This window comes from Rhynchophorus ferrugineus, unplaced genomic scaffold, assembly GCF_030347505.1.
Source record: "Rhynchophorus ferrugineus isolate W39M unplaced genomic scaffold, kcgeb_rfMv2 rfM5, whole genome shotgun sequence".
Lineage (NCBI taxonomy): Eukaryota > Metazoa > Arthropoda > Insecta > Coleoptera > Curculionidae > Rhynchophorus > Rhynchophorus ferrugineus.
In genome coordinates, this window is record NW_027472584.1 from 27,812,911 (window position 1) to 27,840,399 (window position 27,489).

Sequence of the window (27,489 nt, forward strand, 5' to 3'; positions counted from 1 at the left end):
TACATTGCGGGAAAAGCGTGTCTCGGCTCCTCCGCCAAAGTATAATCTATAATAAAAATCAGTTCTTTACAAATTTATTATTTACAAAAAATATTAACCAATAGTAAAAAACGTGTTAACTATTTGTTTATGGCGGATTATTCGGGTATAATTTAAATTAATTTGGATTTGGATGATTTCTTCGATAGAAATTAAGAGAAGAAAACTAACTAGTGAAACAACAGTTTCCCTACGCGCCATTTCGACTTGCACTTTGATTAAATTTCGTAACGATACTTCGAATTCGATGACGACTGATCCAGATATTTTGCCAGGTAATCTCTGGATTCTCCGTTTTACATTGCGGGAAAAGCGTGTCTCGGCTCCTCCGCCAAAGTATAATCTATAATAAAAATCAGTTCTTTACAAATTTATTATTTACAAAAAATATTAACCAATAGTAAAAAACGTGTTAACTATTTGTTCACACGCCTAATATTTATTTGGTGTTTTCAATATTACGTTACTTGTTCTAGCAGCAGCCAAACCGTTAACTTTTGACGAAGTCTACAATCAAAGTAGTCAGACAAATTGTACCGTTTATTGTGGAGGTATCACGAATGGTTTAACTGAAGAATTAATGCAAAAAACATTCGCGCCATTTGGGACCATCCAAGAGATCAGGGTTTTCAAGGAAAAAGGATACGCCTTTGTTAGGTATTTTAATAACTAAACTGATATATTGACACGGTTAAAGTGAGAATTATATCAAAGCCACTTTCAACTGAATATCAATGTTCTTAGTACTGGTTTATCGGTAATATCTCTTAACAGATTCTCAACGAAAGAATCAGCAACCCATGCTATCGTTGCTGTGCATAACACCGATATAAATGGACAAGTGGTGAAATGTTCTTGGGGAAAGGAGTCAGGTGATCCCAATAATGCCCCAGTCACCGGACAAGTACGAATGAAGACCATCCGGATTGTCCACTTCTATATCGCATTGATTTTTTTTTCAGGCCATATCAAGTACCAGTTTTCCTTATGGTACGTATGGGCAACAGCTCGGATATTGGTATCCTCAAAGTTACCCGACAGCAAGTACATCTCAAATGCAAGCAAGTCAGTTCATTGGTGGGATGCAAGGATATGCATATGGTCCCATTGGAGGATATCAGTCACCTTCTTATGCTATGGGGTAATCATTTTCTTAAATTATTACTATCAATAGCTCTCTGCAAACAATCTGCTATATAAACAAAAATGTTGGTAAAGGTGATCTTTATTCATATGCCATTGAATACAAAATTCCCTAGGGGAGCTAGGGATTTTGGAATTTAATTTTAAAGATGTATTAAAAATATCCATACTTTCTAAAATATTTAAAAAATATCCATATGTTAAAGAATATTACCCAAATGCGACAAATGTGGATATTTAAATGTGATATCGATATTTTTCTTTGAAAACTATCGATATTTCTTCACTTCAACTCTAGATTTTCGACGAGAGGGTTAGATAATTCTCAAAAAAGTTCGATAAAACTCCCTTAAAAAACCCTAGGTTTTAATATCGATTTTTCTTTTTAAAAAAATACAACAGAGGGAGACCCAAACTTTTTTCAAACTATCAATATCGATATTTCAAATGTCGGCAAATATCATTCAAAAAATATCAATATCAATCAACTCGGTCGACTACAAAAAAGTCTACTAATAAATAACGATATTTAAATTTCATATCGATATTTTCCTTAAAACAATCGATATTTCTTCGCTCCAAATCTAGATTTTCACGCAAAATTATTTTGACAAGAGGTTTAGATCATTCTCAAAAAAATTTCGATATTCTACTTTCTAAAAATTCTACGTTTTAATAACGACATTTTTCTCACCAGTCCAAATTTTATCGAAAAAATAATTTTATGACCGAAAGGGAGAAATATTAGACAAGTTCGATACTCTTTTTTAAAACCATCGATATCGATAATTTGTAATATCGATATATTCGCCAAAAATATTGATATATTTTCAGAATCCTTATTCGGTCTAACTGATCAGATAATATAGTTGACTGAAATGGGGTGAATAAATTCTTCTACTTCAAATTTTCAGTCACAGTTTCATTTCATTAAGTTACATTTGAAGGTTTTTGATGCTATTGTCATCAACGAATGTGAGGTTATGATTAAAATGAAACTTTAGGGAAAAGCGTTGCTCATTGTTTTGTTGGCGGTATTTCCAGAATGGGTATTCAAGTACCGGCCGCAGCTACATCTTGGCAAAGTATCCCCGCACCATCTCAAATACCAACCACCCCCCAACAGATGGCTGCACCAGCCACCACCTTACAACAACCCGGAATAGTATTCCCGATTCAACAATACCAAGTAAGACAAATTATAGTTTGACATGGAAACTGTATATTTTGAGGTTAAGTAGATGTCAAATAATTGTGTCAAAAAAGTATGATTGTCAAAGTACCGTACCGAAAAAGAAAACTGGTTGAGATCTGAACGCGTGAAGACATTTTGACAATCACACTTAACAAAATGGTAAGGTAAGATAGCATAATTCTCTTCTAATTACTTTAGCTGAAGCATGTCATCGCTTGAAGCATAGTGTGAATGAAATGTAAACTAAAATTTTAAGTACCACGGTACCAGTTAACAAATCTCAAAAATAAAAACCCATGTTATTCGAAAATTCATTCAAGCATGGTATCTTATTCAACTCCTGTAGGATGCTTGTGTACAATATATTTGAATCCCCAGCAAGTTGCTTAAATATCGTTTTCTATTTCAGGCCCAATGAAACATACAATACTAAATGAGCAGATCTAAGTGACTCAAAATGTTTTTAAAATATATCTTCAAGTTCACTATTGAAAAAAATTGTGCCAAAACTTGGCGTCTCTTGATGCTACATATATATATATATATATATATATATATATATATATATATATATATATATATATATATATGTATAAATATTTCTGGAATATGAGGACTAAAGGTCAGAGCCCTCTCTCTCTCTTTTACGCACATGAATTCAAATAAATACCTTGAGGTTTGATCATATATTTTTTATAAACTATTTATAATCTTTAGCCGCAGTATTACAATCATAAATATTTAAACATTTAAGCAACAATTATTTTCGTTTCTTTTTACCAAGCAGTGCAGGAGATCTAAACTAAAATAAACGTTTAAAGCTAGGTAAAACAACATGTATGATAGGTTGGATGATTGTTACACAGACTCTGTACTGAAATCTGCAACGAAATGATTTCTTGTTAAATTTGAGTAAAAAATGGCGAAGGCGACGCCTCTAGCAGGTTTCAATGCGGTCGAGTGATTGTTTGTTTAAAATCAAAACAGGATAATCAAAATTTATTTGAGACCACAACTGCTTTTGCAACCAAGCTAAATTTTCCATGTACACAAAATTGATTTATACCTTAACTGTAAATAAATGTGGTAATTTCGGGTCTTTTTGACAGCTGACAGAAGACAACGAATGGTTGACACCTAGTCTTCTGGTATGAATATAAACAAACATACAAGGCATTCATCAAAAAGACCGGAGAATCATAAATTAATATGTGTCATCTTCTGTGTGTGAGTACCTTTAGGCCTCAAATTTCCAGTTTATCTGTTCTATGTTTAATGGATCAAATATGACAAATGTCCTGAACACTTCGAACGGACAACGTCTTTGAAAAATGAAATTAGTTAGTAAGAGTTTATATTTGTAAACGACTAAAGTGAGAATTTATGTTTAATTTCTGAGATGTACAAACACTAGTAGCGTAAATGTCAAGTAGATAGGGTAAATAAATATATATATACATAATATATACATATATAAAAAAAAACAAGAAATTATATTATTATATACATGTCCTGGGGTAAAAGGTTGGTTGTGAATGCAACACAACATTCACCATCAAGGAGTTGTACAGATAATCTAAATGAAAACAAAATGTATATATAAGTCATATATCGAATGCAAGTACGCAAAGCTACCAAAAATCTAGTTTTTTGTAAGTGTGTGGTTATTCGTAGAGCTTTGAAAGGGAAGTGATAAAAAAATATAATTATCTAACGTGATATTTAGCAATTTTATATGAAGTATATAGCTGAAAATGAGGAAAAGTTTTGATACCAGATATAGAAATTAAAACAGAAAAAAATTAGAACTAACATTTATTATTTAAGATATTAAGTCTGGTAAAGCAGCATTGAAAACATGGAAGAGGCAAAAAAAAGAACTGAAGCATCATACTGACAAACGTCAATTAGCTTAGAACAGTCACCCCAATTGGCTAGTCAAATTATTTTACTGTCAATTAACCTCCCGCGAAAGTACATCAAACGAAACAAAACAAAATATTACGAGGAAAAAAACTAGTCAAATATATTTGATTGGTCAATTGTTTCTGAGATCATCTCTGTGAAATTCCTTCCAGTTTTCAACAAAATAATTTAAGGCCTGTATAGAACGGTTGCGCAAAAAGTTTTTAGCAGTATAAGTTGATTCTTAAGATGAAAAAAAAATTGTAATATGCACGCTTATCCAAAGAAACAGCACCATGATATATAACGACTGTATAAATGTTTGTGAACTGTCACTAAAAAGTGAACTAAAATATATCACATCTAGTTGTTTTAATTTAAGAAAACTGATAATTTTAAGGCTATTACTTATGTTAGTGAAATAATACAAAAGTTAAAAAAATATATAAGAGCAACTTCATTTATCTTCATCCAATATATACTAAATACTTGTTTCTTCATCGATCATAAACCAAAGCTGAAGTGATACTTTAAATAAAGCTTTTTATTTTAAGTTATTAAATATATTTCACTGGCAACGCGTAATATAAACATACAATTAAAATAAAACTTCATCAAAATGTTTATATAACTCTTAAGTGCCACTGGAAATATATGGTTGGTCATTTCATATATCATACCCCTGTGATTATATCTTCTAAATGTGATGACAAACATAACCAATACGACCAATCGTTAGGCCATTAGATAAAGTGAGGTGACGAAAAGGAAAAACATTCTAAAAATCAGGGGGTCGATTAAAATTTCTCCAAATACCTCTGCCCCTTGTAATATCCTGATCTTAGAAGAGATAAATTACCTGAAGGAACCAAAAGTTTTCATTTTATTTTGACATATCCGTAATGTTATAAACGTTAATTTGTTAAATAGTTGTCAAAACACGATATAAACAAGTTTACGTTTTTCATCTGTCGTTAATTACCTAATTTAGTACTAATTAAAGGTGTTATTTAAATAATTTTCCTAGCTTAACGTAAATTCACAATTTTTTTTACTGGAAACTAGAACGTCGCGCACAAACTAACTTGGAACGGACCAAAATCTCGTGTTTTTTTGTAGAATCCATAGACAACTAGAGACTTAATTTTGTCAGCAGTAAATATTTAAATAGCACCTTCTAGATTAATATAGTTATTTTGTTGACGTACCTATGTTATTTTTTTACGAACGATTATTTGTAAATTTTATATGAAATATTTACTCTATATATACTTAAGACTTGATAAGTAGTTTTTAATAGATTTTTTATCGAGATAGTATTTTAAGTTTTTTGTTGATGTTAATATTTTCGTTAGGTCTAGTTAATTTAGAAGGAAAATAGTTACCGAACATCTATTTTTTATATTGTTTCATTCAAATCTAGTCAATTGAATCGATTAGCTTTATAACTTAAATTAGAGTATTTAAAACTTCAATTTAAACTATACCTTCGTTCGATTCCTTATATTGATAACAGGGTATTTCTGAATAAATAGAAATTAAATGCCTTGATGTTAGCTGGAGCGTTTTAGATTCATTTTAGCTCCTCCGTTAAAATTAAGAGGAATTAGTGTCTTGAAATATTTAAGACAATCAAAATAATTATCATCAAATGAAAAATGAAGTTTTAAATATTCCCTCAAAATACGATAAAGCTACTGGTGATTCATCTAGTCAGAATCTGAAATATAACTGTAAAAACCCCAGATATACATATGCGTTCATGCAATATATGTTGATTAGTGCAATATTAATGTACAGATACAGACTTGAGAAATGTCCATGTGTCCACGAAATCGCTCTGTTCATTGTTAAAGCAACCGTATAAACTTTCTCATTGATTTGAACCTATTTTCCTGTCCTATCCCTAGCTTCCTGCGTTGAGCTCATGGCCACAATGGAGTTTTGTTTCTCAACGTCTCAAATACACAAAAGTTGTGATTTGGATAATCAATTGTTTTATATTGACGGTTGCTCTGCGTCTAAGATTAAAATGACGTGCTTAGGTACGAATTATATAAGTTACATATATATAAAACTTAAAATTAATCTATAAATGTAGAAAATGGAATTGAAATAAAACTGTTTAAAAAGTAAAAAAAATACTGATTTATTCCTTAATCTTAGATTTATCTTCACTGTACATATTTACAAACTTTTTTTATTAAACATTCATCAACTCCAACAAATTTCAAAAATATTTCACAGCTTTTCTTCGAAAACACCGGAAGAAATTTATTTTTTAAATAATCGAACGAACAATTTAAACAAATTAACAAATATTATACATCTATTTCTAAATTTTATATAAATTTTTTTTAAAAGTGATTATGCAGAATGCCGATCACTTTATTGATACCAGTAATGCCCTCTTGTCTCAGTTTTTGCAACTGTTCAAATAGCTTTGACTTATCAGTAATATTCTAAAAATAATAAATATCAGTTTGGAGTTTGATTTTTTGATTCCAGTTTTTCGATTACCTTAGTATAATTTTTCATTGTATCTTCTGGCAAATACTGCAACAACACAACAGCAAAAAGTTGCTGATTGTTACTGAAACACGTTTGAATATAAACGTCAAAATCCAAGGCATATATCACGGGACATGTCTAAAATATGAATCATTATATTTTAAAGGAATGAGCTGTTAAAAAAAATTAAAGGAACCTGAAGTAAACGAAGTGCTTTTATATAAGCCTCTCTAGTTTCCTCCTGTGACTTTTCGGTTCCTATATCGGTTTTTACTGATGAAAATGCATCAACTAATATTACGTGCCAGGCCTTCTTGACGAAATCCGTGACACATCTGAATTTTAGGTATTCGACGTATTCAACGAGCTCTTTGATCTGGAACAAAACGATTGTTAATACAATTCATCAGATTAAAGGAAAAATATAGAAAAAAAAAAAATATATATAAAGATACCATGTTATATTGTATAGCTGTATTAACTATAAACTCCCAATATTTCAAGTCATCTAAATGATAAATCATGCAAATACTGGCGATACATTTTACAGCAATATGACCGCCGATTTGGGTCAATTTTTTCAATATTTTCTTCTTGTTCATCTCATCCAATTGTTGCACATTTTCAAAACAAACTCCGAGGTCACCCATCTGTGCAATTACAATAATTTTATCGACATAATCCCTAAAAACGACAAAAAAATATCAAAAAAACTTACATCACAATCTATCATAGACATTACATGAACTCGATATAACTCATTCCTGTCATTGATTCCATAGTTTCGACATCAGTTATACAATGGAAACATTTCAAAGCATTAGCCCTAAAAGTCATACTAAGTTCTAAGTTGTCCTTGTTGATACCATTTTTTAATAAGGTCTTCCTCCAAATATGTATATCTGGCCCTGAACAGATATAGCACGCCCTTAAAAAGATTTTAAAAAATATTAATTATATTAATGAGACATATAAAAACGGAGAATACCTTTTCAAACAGTTGGCTTCACTGTTATCGGCGAATTGTGGTGTAGCCGGTTTAAAAACAGTTGAGTCTAAATCAACTAAAACATTGGATTTCAATAAATCTGATAATAAATCATATCGGACTTTCTTTCCGGTCAAATTAAATAGATTGCAGAGTTCATCGACGGCTTTGTTAATGTCTAAAAATCGGTAAATTGTTTAATGTGCATCGGAAATTTCGTTAGAAAACCAACCTGGACAATAAAAATCGATGCTATCCACTTGGTTTACTATACGAGGATCGGTATATAATTCCGCAATTAGGGCATTAGGTTGGGCAACAAGATTTAAATATTTTGGATTAGTTAGACCGTATTTATACAATATGTGCATTGCCGAGTAGTTAAAATATCTCTGTTTGACTTTATTGTATATCTTGTCCACGTCTTTGGTCGAACTTTGGCGATATACTTGCGCATATTTATAACTAAGTTCGGCGAAATTCACTTTATCGACACCAGGCGGCATACCGCACATTAGCGTATAAACAACTGCAGTAGCCCTTTCGAAATCCGATATATGTTTGGCACATTCATCCACCTGCTTCACCAAATGCTCATATTTCGGGTACAGTTCCCAGTCTTTACAGGAGTTATCCACGACCTGCGTCGATAACACGCTGTTTATGGCGTATATGCAAATGTCATGGTTGTTCAGATATTCCCCAAGTATATTGGCGACTTTAAACCATTGCTTATAGGTTTGCAAGTTTACTTCCGGTTTTATGATGCTCCAAATTTCGTTCGAAAGAAATATATTGGTGAGAGGTAATCGGAATTCGGATAAGGGATCAATGAAAGCTTTGCACGGGAAAGCTCCATACCACTGTTCTACTTCCGAACGTGACGGTACACTAACCCTTGTATATGTTTTTAAAAACGACAACAAGGGCCGATACAAATGGAAACTACTCTTTATATTGCCCAAATAACTTTGAATCGACAACAATGCAATATAGACTTCGTAATAATAAAAATTAATCTGCAAAATCACTTTGAATTATTATTTTGTTCGGAATAACTCGGAGGAAAATACCTACCACAGGCCATATTCTTTCCGCCAGCTTACATACTTCGGTCTTATCCTTAATAAACTTTACAACAGCAAGGCATGATTGTATCAACGAACTTTCATCGTTTTTAATTAAAATAGATTTTTTGCCATATACATCAGTGACATATTCGACTTCCGGCTCCCAATTTTGTAACAGTCTACAAAAAAATACATGATTTACCAAACCAAAAAATATAACACATGAACTGAAAAGTCCTGGGCCCAATACATAGACGGCATTAGTTTTACTGCATTCTTTTTTCAGTTAGTACTAGCCTTCAAAAGAAAGCGGTTAAAATTTTATGATACTCTATTCATAAGTTTGTGAGTTATTGTGTTAAGAGTGACACACTACTTTTGTTATATTCAAAACAATGGATCAAAAACAATTTCGTGTTTTAATTTCACACTGCCTCTTGATGCGAAAAAATACCATTCAAGCGAAGCAATGGCTTGAGAGGTGTTATAAGTGGTGGTGGTCGTAGAGACCCCCATGATGCAGAACGAAGTGGACGTCCAAATAATGTGGTAACACCAGAGAACACCAAAAGAATCCACAAAATCGTTTTGAATGATCGAAAAGTGAAGTTGCGTGAGTTAGCTAATATCGTAAGGATATCAAAAGAATGTATTGGATTCATATTGCATGAGCATTTGACTATGGGAAAGCTCTGTTCAAAGTGGGTGCCGCGTTTGCCCACCTTTGAACAAAATCAAGAACGTGTTGATGATTCTGAGCAGTGTTTGGCCAAGTTTAAACGTAACAGATAGAGATTTTTGCGACGATATGTAACAATGGATGAAAAATGGATCCATCACTACACTCAGGAAATAAAACGATCGTTATCTGAGTGGACGACAACTGATGAACCTCCTCCAAAGCGCTCGAAAGCACAACAATCGTCTGGAAAGGTTATGACTCGATATTTTGCGTGCTGTAATATTCATCGATTATTTTGAGAAGCAAAATACAATCAACAATGAATCTTATATAGTGTTATTGGAGCGTTTGAATGCCGAAATTGCAAAGAAACGACCGCATAGGGTAAAGAAAAAGTTTTTTGTTTCATGAAGACAACGCACCATGTCACAAGTCAATCAAAACAATGACAAAACTACATGAATAAAACTTCAAACTGCTCCTACATCCACCGTATTTACCAGATTTGGCTCCCAGCGACTACCGGCTATTCGCAGACCCCAAAAAAATGCTCACCGATAAGGAAGTTCGCTCGAATGGTTATCACTGAAACTAAGGCCTATTTTGAAGAAAAAGATAAATCGTTCTACGAATAATTATGTGGCTTTTGATGGAGATTATGTTGATGGATAAAGCCAATTTTGAAGAAAAAAAAACAAATTAACAAATATTATACATCTATTTCGTTTTCTTTGTTACGTCCGCGACTTTTTAGTCTATATGTTATAAGTCTAGTATAAAAAAAACTTACGTTTTTAAATATTCGATGTACGAGTATTGTAGATCCAGTCCAAAGTCGCTGCAATATTCTTCGATATTCTTTAAATCGATTTGTTTATTAGTAATTAACTCCTTCAATCTGTTGGCACTCGACGACGTGAAGAACATAACATAATTCATATCAATTCCTCTTAGTTTGTTCCACCATTTACACATATTTAATATGTTAACCAAGTCCTCTTTACCCTCATTGTAATCGTTATTGTAATATCTCAACAACTCTAAGCCAACCTGAGCGATAATAACCAACTTGGTTGTGCGTTTTTTATAAATTTGTAAATATTTTTGAATATATGAGTCAAAATTCGGGCCCAGCATCAACATTAAGTTGAAAAACAGGGATTTATCTATGATCTTGTGCGATAAAACAACATCAATGGTTTGAGGCAACCAAGTTTTATACAAATAACTTGATAGGAATAAAATAGTTTCTTTTTTTATATATGGATCGTATAACAAACTATGCTGAAGTGTCCTAATCATATTATATGCTGTCAGATGTTGATCTTCCTTTAAAAATGTATTCAAATTCCAAGTAAATTGTTTCACTTCGTTGTTTAGTTGAGTCTATATAACAATATATATATATTTTAATGGTGGATATTAAAAATCAATTTAAACCTTACCTGATCGATATGAATATTCGTTGAAAACTGTGTTAAATAACGTAGATTAGGATGGCCAACATACCCTAAAATTTCGAAAAGATTGACGTTTGATCCTGATATTAAGTTAAAACTACTCACCTATATAATCACAATAGGCGTTAAAAATAGTTTTGATTGCTTCTAATTGAGATACAAATGGATACCCCGTGTATTTCGGTATATATATATGATGGGCATCTTCGGCGACGTATTGCTTTCTCAAATCGGTTATGAAATAACAAGAATTAATCCATCTGAATACTTCCATAACGGCCAGGTGATTATCAGGAGAGGCATTAATAACGGCTTTAATCATTAAATCTCTCGCCAAACACACCCCAGATAAATAATCTTCATCTTTATTGTGGACGTTGACTAGAGCGTCCAAAAATGTGTCGTCGCCATTGTCGTTATAATCACTTTTTAAAAATTTAAAGAGATATATCGCACAAAGGGTTAAGTTATGCGAATTTGTGGATGAAGCTAGGACATACTCTGCCAATTTTAGAACGATATTGTAGTCGATATTTCTTAGAAATCTTAAAAGAACGTTATCCACCGGTTCGTTCATGAATAATGAAATTTTTTTCGACATCGTCAATAAATAATCAAAATCCCATTCATCTAAAATATACATATATCGTTATTTTAAGAAATTTAACACGTATACCAACATATAAATAAATCAAACTAACCAGTACTTGTTTCCAAGACCTGTCGTGTTAGTCTATACAGTAAAAATAATCTTTTACTTCTGGCAAAAAAATCAGAGTACTGTGTTTTGATACCAAACGTTTCTTCAATACCGTAAATGGCTTTAGCAACGTTATAATCGAATTCGGCCTGTTTTTTATCGGCTTCATTTTTGGCATATTTACTAAGCCGAGCGTGAATCATAGAGAGAGCATTATGGAAAAAACCTCTTTCTTTATTCGGAGACAACTTCATCGAACTCAGAACGTATGAAAGAATTCGTTCCGCCACAAAATAAATAGTATCTGGCGTGTTGCCATCGAGGATGGCCATGGCTTCAGAATACTTTTCTTTTCTGATTAATTTTACAACCATATGATACTCGTTAAGATTTCGATCGTCATCGTTGTTATACAACGTACGGATGTCCTCGACACCTTCGATGCCTTTTAGGTAAAAAATGCGATTATAGTAAAAGAGTTTCTAAAAGAAAGAACGCATTTGCTTTTATATTATTAACGAGATAAATCATAAAAAATTGAGCTTACATCCTGAGAGTCGGCGAATTGTTTCCATTTAATGCCATACTTTCTCGCAATGTTCATCTTATCTTCTTCTTTCAAGAGATTTGAAACTTCCTGCGCCATGGGATTGCTAGTTTTAAAAGTATATATCATTTTAAAAATGTCGCGAACTTGATCACTCCATGGTATAGCCGCATAATCCGCGATATATTTGATCGCTTCCACTTTTTTTTCTGTACTGTCCATAAATCTTAACAAGATCAGCACTAAATTAATCCAATATTCCTCAGTAAAATGGATTAAATTCTATAAAATCAACAAAAGAGTTGTTTAACGTGTATTCAAGAGACATTATATTAAAAACAATATAATTACCTTTATTTCTAGTAAAAATAAATAATCTTTATCAAGATCATTTCGCAAAATAAAAGGGCATAAGAATTCCTTGATAAATGTTTCGAAATCTTTACTATCCATATTAGTAGAGAACAAAATCTTGACTGTTTTGTTTGGATCGGTTAAATAATCAGATACGTGTAAGTTAATACCGAAATTCTCCTGTAATATTTGGATGTCTTTGAGAGCTGTAAGCAGATAGCCTAATTTGCTAAGAGAATCTTCAATATCAAACTGTTTTCTCATTGGTAAATTTAAGTTCATTAATTTTGTTACGTCCTCGACGAATCTTTAAGAAAAAACATTAATGATTATTTATCCAATGATTAGTAACACTTTTCAATATATACTTGATGCCGCACTCAGGAAAATCATAGGAAAACTGTTTTTCCAACTGATATATTCTTCCATGAAGCCATTCAACAAATATTCCTAAAGCCTCTGGCCTAAACTTTAATGTTATCGGAATAAATGCTGTTAAAAACGCAGTCATATCTTTTCTTGACTAAAAGCATTCATAATATGGATAAATACGTAAATATTTCAAATATATTTATTACCTGGTTAATGATATATAATAATTCTTCTACTTTCTCATCGGTTAAAGAAAACATTGAATCAAAATCTAAACGATTAAAAATAATTATTGACTCTTCAACGTTACCCTATAAATGAAAAAACGAAATCTCTAAATCTAAAATAATTCATGTCAAAATGATTTAAATAACGTGAAATAATGTCACTAGATTAGAAAAAAAAATATAGAGTAGGAATTATTACATTTTTTAAGAAGGTCTTCACTTCATCTATTAAATCGCACTGCATAAAGTAGTTCCATTTTTGATATCGATAATTCTCATATACTTGAATATATGTATCAAACCGATGTAGCTTTCTATTAAATAATGTTTTCATATGAAGTACTGGATTATCCTTATTCTTATTCTGTAAAAAAAACTTGAAATTGCATAGTTTTTTAAATACCACTGAATTATCTTACAGAATCTCTGACATCGATATCCATAAACGCAGCATAATATAAAATTCGCCTTGCATCATATCCTAATTCACACTCAATGATATCACAACAATTTAGTTTAAATAAGTGATCATCTATTTGACTAAATATGTTAAATAGCTCATCAATATCACTCGTTTTACATGACAACTTATTAACTATATGTTGAGCTTTTGCCTCGAGAATTATACCCATGTCAATGTTATAAGTTTTAGCAAATCTTTCGGCTTCATCAAATAGCTGTTTCTGTATAAGGCGTTTTATTCTTAATTCTGGATCAGCTTCATAAATATATTGCAATCGAATTTCATCGATAAAAGTATTTTTAATGATCTCAGAGAAAAACAGGACTTCCTCATTGCTATTCTGCATTTGTACCAAATGAATTGGATGATCCAGTTCTATTGAATAAATCTTTGCCATATCTAAAAGTTAAAATGCTGTTGAAAGTGATAAATTGATGTTACACCCTTACCTGGAAAAGAGAATAATTCGATATGAGACTTTTCAAGATTATCTTTCGTTACACCAATTAAATGATGTTTATCTTCTTCCTGTGTATCATTAATAAGCATTAAGCATTTAAAATGATTTACAATATCTGGAAATTGATTGTTAATACAAAAAACTAACAGATTAGGCGTAATCATGTTTATATTTCCAGTTTCATCATATGCAAAATAATTACTGAAATGCAATAAGTTAGTTAAAATGTTAAAATTCGTACGGAGAACTTACACTCCCAAAAAATGAACAAATTTTAATCCAATTGCCTGACCAACATCATATGTTTTTTCACTAATATCAACGATAATCAGTTCATGCCCTTCTAACAAAATATGGGAATTACCAAAAGCACATATATTTACTTTTCTTTGTAAATCTATAATAACCTCAGACATAAATGTGTTATTTCCTGACATTTGTATCCTATTATTAAAAAAATATATATGAAATACATTCAGTGTTAACGGTAAAGATAAAATATTACTTTTTGATCAATCCATAACTTGTTGTAACATAAAAACATGAGTTTGAATAATCCAATGAACAACTAATGAAAAATTTGCCATAAAAATCACCATCAAATTTCCTATAATATTTAAATGTATGTTTTTATCAAGTTAGCATAAGGTGCATCAAAATCTTACTCGGTAAACACAGGTTCAAAATTGCTATCAATATGTGAATCATATTCTTGAAATATTAGTGAAATTTTTAATATTTTTAGTTGTCCGTCTCTTGTGCAAATTAAGAGAAAATCTTCAAAAACAGAAAAACAATCTATATTATAATTGAATTCCAAACAAAATGGTTCTTTCGATATTTCCTTATCTTTGAGTATTCTTAAAATTTTATTTATACTGAAGAATATTCTCCCTTTATATGTACATGAATTTACTTCAACTGAATTTGGTGCCTTAAAATAAAGATTTTAACTTAGATATTATTGTAAAAGAAATATTTTCTACTTACTGTTTGAGTTGTTTCCTCGGACCTTATAGTTGCAAGCGTACTTATTTCGTAAAGTGTTTGGTCGCTAGCTGTTGCTCTTGTTCCAAAATTAATAGTTTCATCATTTCTGTTAAATCCTGCTTCAAGAACACTAAACCGAGACATATTTTCAGATCACTAAAACACTGAATCTCAAAACACCACAAACGGTTGAATTTTGAATTCTCAAATAAATATATTAACTGTCACTTAATAGACTTATACAAAAAAAAACGTATCAATCGTTTCATCTTTTTTAATGCTTGTAAACAAGCGAGATAAAAGGAGCAGTACAGGAAAATTCTTTATTATTTCAATTACTTAATTATTTAGGGGGTAGATGGCACTGTTTGGGAATAAAATATTTTATTATAAATATATTTCTTTTTTTATTAATATCATTATATAGATTACATAGAGTGATTCTATAATATTTCTTTCTTACATATTAATTTTTTTCTGCTGTAGTATTTTCTGGAGTTGTCGAATAACTTTCTGTGGTAGTAAGTTGGGATGTATAATCCGTAATTGGTTGAATTGTAGTTAAAAGTGTTGTTTTATTTGTTTCATCTGCTAATGTAGTCTAAAATATTTAAACTATTAATTAATGAATTCATTTTTAATGTTAATTATTATACGTGAATTGGATGATCGGTGCTGTTATTGATCTTAGGGACCTGTTCAACATTTAAATTCCTGGATTGCCCGACATTAGAATCATGTGTTGGTTCATTGTAGAAGCGGAATATCTAGAAAAGTAAATTGAATAGCAAAATTCAATTTATAGAAAAATTTGAGCATACATTTGATAATAAGGGAGAATTTTCGATTAAAGTTCTAACAAATGGATATGGAAAAAGGAGCTGTGTATTTTCTGATTGTGCCCCATTAGGTTGGTTCTTGAAAATATTAGATAACCTTTGTTCGAGCTGAGGAACTTGAGGATCCAAGCTGTCTGAAGCTACAGTAATGTGTTTTAGAATGTTTTCTTTAGAATATACAGATGGTCCTATATAATAAACTGTGTTAAATATCAGACTGTAAACGAAATATTGACACAGACCTGTAAAAAATACCACAGTAGAACTGGCACCTTCACCATATTTTGTTTGATATCCAAATCCTCTGTAATTGTTACTGGGTAGTGCTGAGATTTTGGGTAATTGAAATTTTTTTAAAATTGAATTTATATCAGCTTGATTCTCTAAGCCATAGTCGGCAGTTTCAGTTTGATTTACGTTGTTTAAACCTTTATCACCGATATTTTCATTAACCTCTCCATGAAACTGCCGCTGTACATTATATGCAAAATACTGTGGTTGATAATAATCGTTCAGATAAAATTGGGGAATATCATAATAATAAGGATTTTGAGATGTAAATGTTGGTATCTGTGGTTCATATAAATCTGCAATGTATTGTGCCTGAACGCATAATAAACTGCTGACCTAAAAAAATAAAATATGGCTTCAATGAGTTCTGATATTAATTTAGAATATGAATGGCTGCCTTAAAATTACAATGTCTATCTTCTATCATGACTATAATTTAACTTGATCTTACAAAACAAGTTTTCTGAAATTAAAATAAGAACCAGATTGATTCATGAAATATTTAAATCAATAACATATTATAACTTTACCTACAACAAACACATCATATATGCTCCAGATTTCTTAATCGGGATGAAATATATAATCAAGAAGACAAGAAATTCTCGTATATTGACATTTTCATATGCCAAGGTCAGAATTAAAAAAGGATTTCTTGGGCATCAGGTTTTGTTATCGATTCTTTTCGCTTTTTGGGCCTTTTTTAATCAAAGAAAATATTACAATTTTATATTGTGCAAGGTCAAATAAAAAATATATACATCCAGTTCTTTATATTTTAATTACAAGAAGCATATGAATATATTTTGTTTAAAACTAGGAAAATTATTACAATAAATTAGACAAGATACGTTAACAAAAAGGTACATTTAAGAGCAATTAATATTAATAGCTAATTTATTAGAATATTATTACCATAACTGATTAATTTGGTTCATAAGTCAAACAATATATATACATTTATTTGTTAAAAGTTGTAAATTAAATATTTGGTTCAAAGCAGATGATACTTACCCATACTAAAACAGACATTATTAAAAGTCCAGGTCTAAATTGATTTCAATGAATAAATTATATGGTAGTTTAATAACTATACAGAAAAAATCAGTATGTTAAAAAATACAACAGCTCTTGAAGTAACCGCCCAACTATAACTGGCTTGTTGCGGTTACAGTTGCTGTGATTTATAGTTTCTCAAAAGGTGATCAACTCCAAATAATCCGTATACTTTCGCAGTATTTTTTATTTTTCATTTTCATGAAAATTAAGATGTTCTTTTTCTTTTCTTTTATTGTTGCATTTACTTGAACTAATTGGTTTGATATAGTTTGTAAAATTAGAACATTTTAATTCATATCGCGACTTTATGAACTCTGTTTATGATTATTTGAAGTGAGTATTCTGGAAAATGTTATTGTTGAAAATTGAAAGAGAAAATCTAATTTGACATTGAATTACCCCTTAGCATTGATGAAGAAAATGTGCCTGAATTTTGATGCTAATATTAAAACAACTAGTTAAACAAAATTGAACTTTAATTATTCTGATGACCATGAATGTTTTTTCATCAGTATATTGTTTTTTAAGTTAATTTGGAATTATTATTAATAAACATCTGTTGATAGGATCAAAAGTTATGACAGCGTTGCGGCAGAATTAAAAGCAATATATTATATTCGTTTAACAAAGGAAATAAATAAAACATCGTATTTCCTTAAAGACATATTTTTCTATTAAAAATAAATTATTAAATGTATTTTCTCAACATGGTAGCAATAAAATCGTCTATGTAGAAAACATATAATTTGAAATCTATATCACACATAAGGGAAAAGAAATCATATTAAAAGAAACAAACGAAACATAATTAGTTAATATAATTAATCGGTTTGAACGTCATGATCAGAGACCAAATACAAAAACTGAAAAGCGATTGCTAAAAGAGTAATTCCAAGTAGATCACCCACAGAAGTTAAATATGGAATGGCCGAGTTGTCTGGATCAATTCGTTTTTTCCACATCCAATGGATTAATATGTAAGCGATGTAAAGCAGTGTAGCCACTTGCAATATGGCTGCCAGTAGATACACTACAACAAACAGTGAACTAAGTGATGTATCTTCACCTTTGATATAATCTATGGTATAGATGAATATGACGTGACCGGGTACGACCATGGTCATGAGAACTCGGGTTGTACGGGCATGACCGTCATTTCCACAAAATCCTGTCATCGGCGATATAAATATCTTGGTGTCGTCTTCATCATCATTTTCTGTGTTTAATTCGCCTAATTCAGCCTGTTTATGAAGCGCCGTGGATATCCTACTAGCTTGAACGGCCACCAAATTACCACCAACTCCATTTATCACCGGTTGGAATACAGCAATCCCTTCAAATCGCGATACCATAAAGTCTAGAATCAATCCTCCGGTGGAGCTGATCAACATTGCTCCAACAACCGGAGTCCATCCATGGAATAACACGTCCCTTGTTTGAGGGTTTCTTTTAGCTATCCAGATCCATAAGGGGATTGCTAGGATATATCCAGCTATTATCAGAGGAGCTAGCCAATCTTGCTGACCTAGAGGAACGATGAGTGCGGATTATTTGGATGTCATTTGAGTCTCAGTTTCGATAATTCTTACCAATTGATTCGTATAGGAACGTTGAAGCCCAAGATAGTAGGGTTAATGAAGTGATATCGCCAAGACTCGCTGCAATAGGAGTGGCAACATTGTCGGGATTAATGTGACAATATCGGGAGAAAATGATGACACCGGCTGTGATAAGTCCTAAAACAAAGCTGGCTATTGACACGGTTACTAGGCTGCTTGCACATAAAATATAGGCGTGATCTAATTCGACTTCGTTGCTTTTTATTCCTCCCATAACAACCGCAACTAAAGCGCCCAAGAATCCAACTACGATGGCCTGACACTGAAAATAACACGCCCTCAGAATAATTCATCAAGAAAAAACAAATTCAAGCCTAACCTGAATCAGTGTTAGATTTCCTACAATAATACTGATCTTTTGTTTAGTTGTGTCCATGTGTCCTAGATTGGCTTGAGTCGATAAGCGTGATGCCAATGTCATTTCTAAATTTCCTTTCAAGCCCAATAGTGCTGGTATCAATATAACCAATTCCGTTATTTCTTCGAATACTGGCCAGTGCTAACATGAAACACAACACGTAATTAACAACGAACCGATATTGATCATTAATAGGTACCTGAATCTTGTCGAGAACCAATCCAGCGAAAACCATTCCAAAACCAGCGATCAAAAACGGAATAAAAACTTGAATGGCAATAGAAAAATACGTTTCCTCGACTTGTTCTTCATCGCATACTTTTGCCTCCACAACAATATCAGGAAGTTTTCCATTGTCATTTTCGTTATTGTCTTGTACTGCTACGACTGTTATGACATTCGTCATTTCTATTGAGGTATTGGAAAGGACACTTTGAGAATCACACTGTTCCGAGTTTTTTTCTGATGTTTGTATGTGATTGGAACTCTCCATTTTTTCTCCATTGCTTTCCTTACTGAAAATAATGATAGGAAATTATTCGCTAGATGAGTTAATAATAAACTACATCTTGCTAGAAGCACCATTGTATGATTGAATAGAAAAAAGTCAGTGTTTATATTATCGTCATGGCGTTTGTATAGAGCAATACTTTATAAATTAATATCATACATCTTTAAACTAAACATTTGAAGTGAAACTTTAAAAATTACCGGCTAATATTATTTTCGTACATTAATTAGACATGTATATTGAAACTAATTATCTTTCAATTGCATTAAATATCTGAAGTAAAATAGTCTTATAATTAAAAAAATTCTATTAATAAAAACTAGATTTTTTTACATTTCTAACTATTGACAAGCAAAATTCTGGATTAAAAACTATTGTAGTATTTATACAATATTCTTTTTTCGTTTATTTAATATAAAAATACATTAAAATGGGATGTATTTATATAAAATGGTTGAATATATATTAAAATAAATTAAATTTTGAAGGAGATATTATAAAATATAAAAGAGCTCTATTTATGACAGATCGATCGACGTTTTCATTGGTTTTTCCAACAAAACTGGTTTCCTGATTTTGAAAAAATGTACTGGTGTTTGTACAACGTATTTTTTTAAAAAGTATTTGAAATAAAATCATATAACAATTCACGTTAAAGTGTGTTAAATAAAAATGTAGAGTTCTCGTTAATTTATTTAGAAACGAAAAGTATTTCTAAATAAAATTAATTATCATTTTGATGGAAAATGCAACTAGATATTGAAAAATCAATTATGAATGTGTTGCATAATATTAAATATTACAAAACGTGCAAATTTATAATAAAAACGTACCTCAACTGGAGAAACTATTGTTTTGGTTTGCTTTTTTTTTAATAAATATTGGTACTGATACAATTTTGGAATTGTTTTCTGAGTAAAATATCGACAAATTATTGCCGAAGAGGCTTGAAACGTTCTTTACTGGACTACATCGTACAATATACTAACAGTCTAGACAGACTCCAAAGCAACCACTCCGAATCGATCAATTTTTAGAGGTCTGGCTCTACGCTACAGGGTTGTCGAATTAGTTGACCCCTTTTATTGAAAAGAGAAACATTTTCTCACCCCTTTTAAAACCAATATTATAAAACAAACATTAGTAAGGCAAAATTAGCGTTCTAACATGTAATACCTTTCGAACGGTTTTAAAATGGGAACCTTATTAACAAAACCAACATAAAAAGCGTTAATTTTTATAATGACTCCCAACTAGGAAGTTGAAATGAGACTAAGGCACCTAATTAGGGATTATTACAAATTTGAATGATTGTTATTGTTTACAGAGTCGTCTTGTTTTATTTTAGTAAAAATTCAAGGCTTGGGAGGCCAATTTGCTATTAAAAAATGATTTTAGGAAATGTTTTACTTCCTTTAAAAGACGCGGTATAAGATAAATATAATTTCAATTACCTTGGCTTGAGGATATGATGAATTAGGAACATTAAAAAAAAACACTAATCACTAAAAACAGATCTAAACAAATGGGTAATATGAATTTATGTAACCGTGTTGAAGGATCAGCTTAATTTCGTCTACTGCTGTACATAATAATAATAATATTTAAACCGATTGTTATTTCAACAAAATTGACCTACGTCTTAGATGTTAATGTTTAAAAAATTAGTGTCAACCTTAAGGTAATTATTGTTTATACCATTGTTTATATATCTTATTACGAACCACGTGTTTATTGTTTTAATTTGAAATATAAAATATAATAATATATTCTTCTAAATACTATACTCAATACATTGACTACCATAGCTATAGAGTTCAAGAATGGTGATATAATTCCTCATTAATTTTAAAATAAATTTCTCTTACCGTGTTTAACAATTACTATACGTTTTTTTATCAATAATATTTGAAGATATTTGATTCTTACCCTGTGTCCATCTGAGCATACTTTTAATCCTTACTTGAGGAATCATTTTTGAAAAGCGACCAAGCTTTCGTGGCTATACATTTAAAAAGTGGCACTGCACTAAGGATAATTAAAAAAATAACACCACTCACAGTTTTTTGTTTGAATATTTGTTTGTGTAGATGCCAAATATTAAGAAGCTAGTAGAGTTTGCGAAGAATTTTACACCTTTCAATTGAATGTCTTATTTTAGACTAGTTAGTGCGCAATTGGCCTGCAATAGCTTACAAGTTATTATGGCCCATTATGTTATTACGCCCTCAAATGCTTTAAATGCGTAAAAATGGCCCATGAATTTGCTATGAGCCATAGGCCTTGAGATATTATTTATTTCACTTGGACATCTCCAAATCTTTGGACAGTTTCCTAATATACTTTTGTCTAACAAATTGTTTTATTACTAATATTTTTTAAAATTTAACATACTGTTGGTAATTTTAATTAACTGTCTTAATATTTGATAAAATAAATATTAGTTATATTTCTATTATCACGTGCTAAAAGATAAATTGCCTTGGTTTCATAACGGTTTAATCATTAGCAACAAATTTGGGTCAGTTAGGAAAATTGGGTGACTATAAATTTTATTATATAATGACCAGTAAGGGCTTTGGCTAGTCACATTCTCATCTATAACAACTTTTTCAATAATTCTAAAATTATGGTGAAGGTGTTTGGTTTCATTGTAATAAACGTTACACTATAGCTTTCCAAAAAACACCAACAGATGTCACTACACGATGGTTGACCGATCATATGATTGCGGACGTCAAAATTTGAAATTTCGTTTGACGTTTACAGTTTTATTCTAACCAAAGTGACGCTGGAGTTTCGGCTGCTTGCGACTTATATTTGATTATTATCTCTACGTGTTAAAAGTTTCAAAGCATGACAGTGTGCAGAAGATTGTTCTTGTGTGTACTTATGTATATAGAGATTTCGCAATGTTGATTATACAAGATAATAACGTTACAAATCATAATGGATATCTCAGTAAAAAGAAGAAAATTTTTTAAAGAATACGATAAACAATCCACGATGTTTGGAAACGAACATGAAATTGTAAGATTATTATATATTTTTATAGTTTTACATAGTATCATATCTATTTCTATTATAGGAGGATGGTGAATATACAACTGATACTTCCATTTTACTAAATAAAGGTTCAACCAAAGATGATGTAGTTCTATTAGAAAAAGAATCAGTATGGGTAACTGCAATACAAATGTTTATACCATTCCTCTTGGCTGGTTTTGGAATGGTTGCGGCAAGTTTAGTTTTAGATAAGGTACAACATTGGCCAGTATATCAAAGTGTATCAGAGGTTTATATACTAGTGCCAGCTCTATTAGGTTTAAAAGGAAATTTGGAAATGACTTTAGCCTCCAGACTATCTACACATGCAAATTTGGGTCATTTAGATAGTAAAAAACAAAAAACAAGCTTGATTGTAGGTAATATTGCTTTAATTTTGTGCCAAGCTATTGTTGTTGGTTTTCTTGCCTCATTAGCTGCAGTAGTATTTGGTTGGATTCCTAGAGGAGTTGTAAATATTCAGCACGCTCTTCTTTTGAGTGCTAGTAGTATAGTGACTGCATTTGCAGCCAGTTTTGTTCTTGGATTGGTGATGGTGGGGGTAATAATATTTTCACGCCACTTTAATATTAATCCAGATAATGTTGCTACACCAATAGCAGCCAGTCTTGGTGATCTTACCACTCTCGCTGTTTTATCTTATTTTGCTTCATTATTTTATAGAACTCTTGATAGCCACCCTTGGCTAACACCTACTTTAATAGTATTAGGTATAGGTTTAGTTCCCTTATGGGCCTATATAGCTAGTCAAAATAAATACACAAGGGAAGTGTTATTTACTGGATGGAGTCCAGTCATTTCAGCCATGGTCATAAGTAGTGCTGGTGGGCTTATTTTAGATTTTACAGTTTCCCAATTTAAAGGAGTTGCAGTATTTCAATTAGTTATAAATGGAGTTGGTGGCAACTTGGTTGCTGTTCAGGCCAGTCGTATATCAACAGAACTACATAGTCAAGGTGAACCTGGGGATCTCCCAGAGACAATGCAAGTGTGCATAAGTCCCTGTTCAGCTTTTTGTGACAATGAGAAAACCAGTCATACAGCAACAGCCAAAATGCTTATGCTTATGGTCATACCAGGACATTTGATATTTTCTTATACAATCAGTTACCTACAAGCTGGCCATACATCTTTCACAGTTATTTTTATGGTTGTATACTTAACAGCTGCATTGTTACAAGTATTTTTATTGCTTTATATTGCTCAAGTCCTTACACTGAGCATGTGGAGATCTGGTGTTGATCCAGATAATTCAGCTATTCCATACTTAACAGCATTAGGTGATTTACTAGGAACAATGCTTCTTGGGATAGCTTTTCAATTCCTTTATCTTGTTGGTGATAGAGATAGTGATGTTGGAGATTAGTACTATTATGTTTGAAAACAATCAGTTTTTAAATAAATTATACCATGTACATATATATATCAAAATTTATTTCTATCATATCATAATTTTTTAAACTGATTAAATAAACATTATATTCCTTTAATTTTTTAATGAAATATATTAAAAACTATCAAATATAACTTGTTGTTTTTCTTTCATATCGTAAAATATGCGTCCAGTTGCATCATAACCTTCTCAAATAATACACAGTTATTAAAATAATGAACATTTATTTAAAATATGATGGTATAACGTTAATATATAAAAACAATTAAAGCCACTAGAAAATATCTTATTTTCTGTAATATTCTTTAAGTGTCTTTATAAATATAATACAATTGATAACTGTTAAATATATCACGTAAAGTACATTTGATGATAAAGTTAAAATATAAAATTTTGATAACTGGTTATTAATAGATTTTTTATCGGCTACATATATCGTCTACATTGATATACAATTTCCATAATTTACAAAACAAATAGTATTATAGTGTTGCAGTTTTTTACAATGATGACAGAAATGAATGAAACCTGATGTAGTATATTATTCATTTTCATTTAGTCATGTACATCATTACTCAATTAGTTTTTAAAATAATTAACCAATAAAATTTCTTTTTTCCTTCATTTATTTTCAGTCACTTCTGCTTATCATCATAGTAGAATAAATAAAATAGTAAAACCGAAATTTTAATTGAATACCTAAACAAAAGGCTAATAAATAAATGAATGCGAATGTATTTAGAACCAAAAATAGTTTCTATTTTTAGTTCTAATTTTAACAAACGACAGTTGGCTTTCGATTGTATCAATAGAATAAAGTCCCCCTTTTGCTGTTTTAAATGTGTGATAAATACACTAACTATACAAACAATTCGGTTTCAAAGAGCTTTCCCAATAAATTAAAATTCCTGTGGAATTTACAAAATTCATTGAAATGTAAATATAATCGTTTTTATTTCATTGACACTGATAGGAATATAATACAGCACCAATTGACCAAGACATTTTGACTAAATGAACTATTTAATAAGTCGTACTATTTAAAAAGTGATTCATTTGGTAAAAGGGGTTCACAAACATTGTTATATATTTACATAAATATGAACTTGTTATTATCTTAACAATGTCCTTAGTCAAACCTTAGTTAATTAGGGCAGAACTGTTTCAAGGATTTTGCATACTTTGTAATGTTCGCTTAAACCTTGATAAAGTATTAATACGCGAGAAAAATGGTGTAGATAAGAAATCGTTTTCTATTGAATATACGTTATATGTTTTGCACCATTTTCAGCTACTTATTGTTTAAAGTACTTACAGACTTACAAATATTTTACACACGACTCCAAAGTCTTGTCATTCTCACCTTATTTACATTGTATTTTGAAATACTTCTATTTACGTCTTTAATATTATTTTACAATAAAAAGGGCTTGAGAATACTTACGGAAATAAAATCATATCGTATTGAAATACACTAATGATAACCCTGTATGTTTTTTTTTTGCTTTGTGATTTTTCAAAAACAATAAGTACGCTGTTCTTGACAACCAAAAGTGCTACTTCTTTTCTCCTCTTTCTGATTTTGTACCGATCGGGGAAGGCTATCGTTCCCCGCAAACTCTTGTCATCCATAATAGTACTGGCTAGTACCGGCATCTTTCATGCCTCGTGTTGGTATAACTTGAGTGTCTAGGATTGGGCCGGGAGGGCCCCGGAAGGTATGGGAATGCATATGTAGATATTCCGGACATTGTGGATATCGAACTACTTCAGTTATAGTACCCATTGGTACTGGATGGACGGTTACCGATGGTATTGAGATAGGTAATGTCGTTTGAAGATCAATATCCGCATCAACCTAGAAAATAAATAAGCTTTATTTAATTATTTTGGTATAAAGTTGTGTAATAAAGATTTTGCTGTTGCATAGTGGTGATAATTTAAGGTTTTTAATATTCATTTTTGTCCAGAACGAAATAATATTTTTTATTCGATTTATCTAAATACTTTTAACAGTTTATATAGTAAAATTCCTAAATGTTTTATGATGATTTAAGATATACATGAAATTATATAAATATTTACGTACATACATGGATTTTTTTTAATGGAGGAACTGATTACCAAGTCATAACTAAATGTTAAACGTTTTCATTGTTTTTGTATCACATAAACTGTTATTATACATAAAATATGACCAGAAATAAACATATTATTACATTATTGTGTATAACGTCTGTGCAAAATTGAAATATGCTAATAAATATGGAAATTTTAAAATAATTTCCCGGGTATATCGAAAATTAAACAGTGTAACAGTGAAATATTGACTTACTGTATCGTGATAGAGCGATTATCAAGACTAGGAATTAATTTTTATCATATTATTGTTTGGATATGTATTTACCGAGAAATTATAGATACAAGTAAGGTTCAATTAAAGATGTTTTTCATCATTTACCTACGCATTTTTTATTAATTGGATATATGAATAAAATAGAATGTTAGAAAAATCAATTTACCGTTTGTTTTGCGATTATACCGCGAAGATATATTAATTTTACTTCAATCTAGGTGTGAGGTGGGATCTTAAACTTTCCATATCCGATTAGAAACCTTCGTTCTGAGGGATTTTCGCGCGCTATATTGTTTTGTGAATATGCTATTTGTATTTTCTCGTTTCGACAGGAAAGCGGGAAATTCTTCGCTCAAGGTATTTAATTTAGGCGGAGATAGAGGTAAGGTAAAAACAAAAACCAACGGTAAGATTGAAGATGAAATATTGGTAGTAGATTTACGCGTTGCCTGAAAAGTTATGAGCAGGTATATTCATCACTGTGTGTATATTTATTTATTTACTTATTTGCTTTTATTTAATCTGTTTTAATCTAGTTTGTTTTATTAGACTTCATTGATCAAATATAAATTAATTTTCTGTGTAGGAACATATGCAACCCAACAAACTCAACTATTATAAATATTCTTCTATGACTAATGCATTTCAACTATGGATGGTCAACTATCACGTTTACAAACCTCACTAATGTCATCCGTGAATCCGTTGGCGAGTGTGTGATCTGATATACTTGTAGCGTAGAATTTTTCTTCTTTTTGATTTCGTCGACGATTCAGGAATAATCGGCCAAGCAGAAACCCAACGACAATCAACAGGACTACAGCTACGCTTATGCAGATGTAAATGATTGTACGTTTTTGAATTTCTGAAAAAAAGATTCATTTAGAGACT

The 27,489-nt window shown here is 30.9% G+C and overlaps 6 protein-coding genes across 10 annotated transcripts in view; 2 read left to right on the top strand and 4 right to left on the bottom strand.

The window, feature by feature from the left end:
- Positions 1 to 3,660, top strand: part of LOC143197483 (cytotoxic granule associated RNA binding protein TIA1) — a 70,532-nt gene extending 66,872 nt beyond the window's left edge. For 2 of the 4 annotated variants that reach the window (XM_076406017.1, XM_076406021.1), the window contains exons 5-9: positions 516 to 696; positions 814 to 943; positions 1,002 to 1,180; positions 2,227 to 2,371; positions 3,487 to 3,660. In XM_076406017.1, the coding sequence (XP_076262132.1) occupies positions 516 to 696; positions 814 to 943; positions 1,002 to 1,180; positions 2,227 to 2,371; positions 3,487 to 3,531 (680 nt within the window). In that variant the 3' untranslated portion in view covers positions 3,532 to 3,660. Of the gene's footprint in view, positions 1 to 515; positions 697 to 813; positions 944 to 1,001; positions 1,181 to 2,226; positions 2,372 to 2,786; positions 2,893 to 3,486 lie in introns of those variants that run through there. The other 2 variants (XM_076406019.1, XM_076406020.1) reach the window with 2 other exon arrangements.
- Positions 3,661 to 6,416: 2,756 nt separating this feature from the next.
- On the bottom strand, positions 6,417 to 15,327 carry LOC143197479 (kinetochore-associated protein 1). The gene is made up of 23 exons (XM_076406011.1): positions 15,107 to 15,327; positions 14,782 to 15,050; positions 14,622 to 14,723; positions 14,369 to 14,560; positions 14,106 to 14,317; positions 13,613 to 14,055; positions 13,393 to 13,557; positions 13,173 to 13,277; positions 12,963 to 13,117; positions 12,592 to 12,901; positions 12,241 to 12,522; positions 11,695 to 12,175; positions 11,099 to 11,623; positions 10,979 to 11,043; positions 10,324 to 10,919; positions 8,859 to 9,030; positions 8,014 to 8,800; positions 7,782 to 7,959; positions 7,536 to 7,721; positions 7,249 to 7,477; positions 6,990 to 7,169; positions 6,803 to 6,931; positions 6,417 to 6,744 (listed from the first exon to the last, which is right to left on the bottom strand). The coding sequence occupies exons 1-23, from the start codon at positions 15,248 to 15,250 to the stop codon at positions 6,640 to 6,642; spliced, it is 6,012 nt and encodes a 2,003-aa protein (XP_076262126.1). The 5' UTR covers positions 15,251 to 15,327; the 3' UTR covers positions 6,417 to 6,639.
- A 161-nt stretch (positions 15,328 to 15,488) lies between these two features.
- Positions 15,489 to 17,406, bottom strand: LOC143197694 (uncharacterized). Its single transcript, XM_076406322.1, has 5 exons — positions 17,251 to 17,406; positions 16,188 to 16,572; positions 15,928 to 16,133; positions 15,763 to 15,873; positions 15,489 to 15,707 (listed from the first exon to the last, which is right to left on the bottom strand). Exons 1-5 carry the CDS (start codon positions 17,266 to 17,268, stop codon positions 15,573 to 15,575), a joined length of 855 nt encoding a protein of 284 aa, XP_076262437.1. The 5' UTR covers positions 17,269 to 17,406; the 3' UTR covers positions 15,489 to 15,572.
- Positions 17,407 to 18,098: 692 nt separating this feature from the next.
- LOC143197693 (solute carrier family 41 member 1) lies at positions 18,099 to 21,853 on the bottom strand. The gene is made up of 5 exons (XM_076406320.1): positions 21,713 to 21,853; positions 19,472 to 19,787; positions 19,234 to 19,413; positions 18,885 to 19,176; positions 18,099 to 18,820 (listed from the first exon to the last, which is right to left on the bottom strand). The coding sequence occupies exons 1-5, from the start codon at positions 21,721 to 21,723 to the stop codon at positions 18,117 to 18,119; spliced, it is 1,503 nt and encodes a 500-aa protein (XP_076262435.1). The 5' UTR covers positions 21,724 to 21,853; the 3' UTR covers positions 18,099 to 18,116.
- A 694-nt stretch (positions 21,854 to 22,547) lies between these two features.
- On the top strand, positions 22,548 to 24,376 carry LOC143197129 (solute carrier family 41 member 1). The gene is made up of 2 exons (XM_076405319.1): positions 22,548 to 22,813; positions 22,872 to 24,376. Exons 1-2 carry the CDS (start codon positions 22,733 to 22,735, stop codon positions 24,213 to 24,215), a joined length of 1,425 nt encoding a protein of 474 aa, XP_076261434.1. The 5' UTR covers positions 22,548 to 22,732; the 3' UTR covers positions 24,216 to 24,376.
- A 73-nt stretch (positions 24,377 to 24,449) lies between these two features.
- Positions 24,450 to 27,489, bottom strand: part of LOC143197137 (uncharacterized) — a 103,321-nt gene continuing 100,281 nt past the window's right edge. Inside the window, exons 7-8 of one of the 2 annotated variants that reach the window (XM_076405341.1) lie at positions 27,279 to 27,463; positions 24,450 to 26,100 (exon numbers count right to left, since the gene is read on the bottom strand). In XM_076405341.1, coding sequence (XP_076261456.1) covers positions 25,867 to 26,100; positions 27,279 to 27,463 — 419 coding nt within the window. In that variant the 3' untranslated portion in view covers positions 24,450 to 25,866. The remainder of the gene's footprint in view (positions 26,101 to 27,278; positions 27,464 to 27,489) is intronic. The other variant, XM_076405342.1, reaches the window with a different exon arrangement.

Excerpts from the sequence above, each read along its gene's own strand:
- LOC143197479 (XM_076406011.1), bottom strand. The coding sequence starts at position 15,250 with ATGTCTCGGTTTAGTGTTCTTGAAGCAGGATTTAACAGAAATGATGAA. Across the intron at positions 13,278-13,392 it reads TGAAGACCTTCTTAAAAAAT|GGTAACGTTGAAGAGTCAAT; the intron begins GTAATAATTCCT and ends TTTCATTTATAG. Across the intron at positions 7,960-8,013 it reads CATCGATTTTTATTGTCCAG|ACATTAACAAAGCCGTCGAT; the intron begins GTTGGTTTTCTA and ends ACCGATTTTTAG.
- LOC143197694 (XM_076406322.1), bottom strand. Across the intron at positions 16,134-16,187 it reads TACTGTGGTATTTTTTACAG|GACCATCTGTATATTCTAAA; the intron begins GTCTGTGTCAAT and ends TTTATTATATAG. Across the intron at positions 15,874-15,927 it reads ATTCTCCCTTATTATCAAAT|ATATTCCGCTTCTACAATGA; the intron begins GTATGCTCAAAT and ends TTACTTTTCTAG.
- LOC143197693 (XM_076406320.1), bottom strand. Across the intron at positions 19,414-19,471 it reads TGGTTCTCGACAAGATTCAG|CACTGGCCAGTATTCGAAGA; the intron begins GTACCTATTAAT and ends GTTTCATGTTAG. Across the intron at positions 18,821-18,884 it reads GTTCCTATACGAATCAATTG|GTCAGCAAGATTGGCTAGCT; the intron begins GTAAGAATTATC and ends TCGTTCCTCTAG.
- LOC143197129 (XM_076405319.1), top strand. The coding sequence starts at position 22,733 with ATGGATATCTCAGTAAAAAGAAGAAAATTTTTTAAAGAATACGATAAA. Across the intron at positions 22,814-22,871 it reads TTGGAAACGAACATGAAATT|GAGGATGGTGAATATACAAC; the intron begins GTAAGATTATTA and ends TTTCTATTATAG.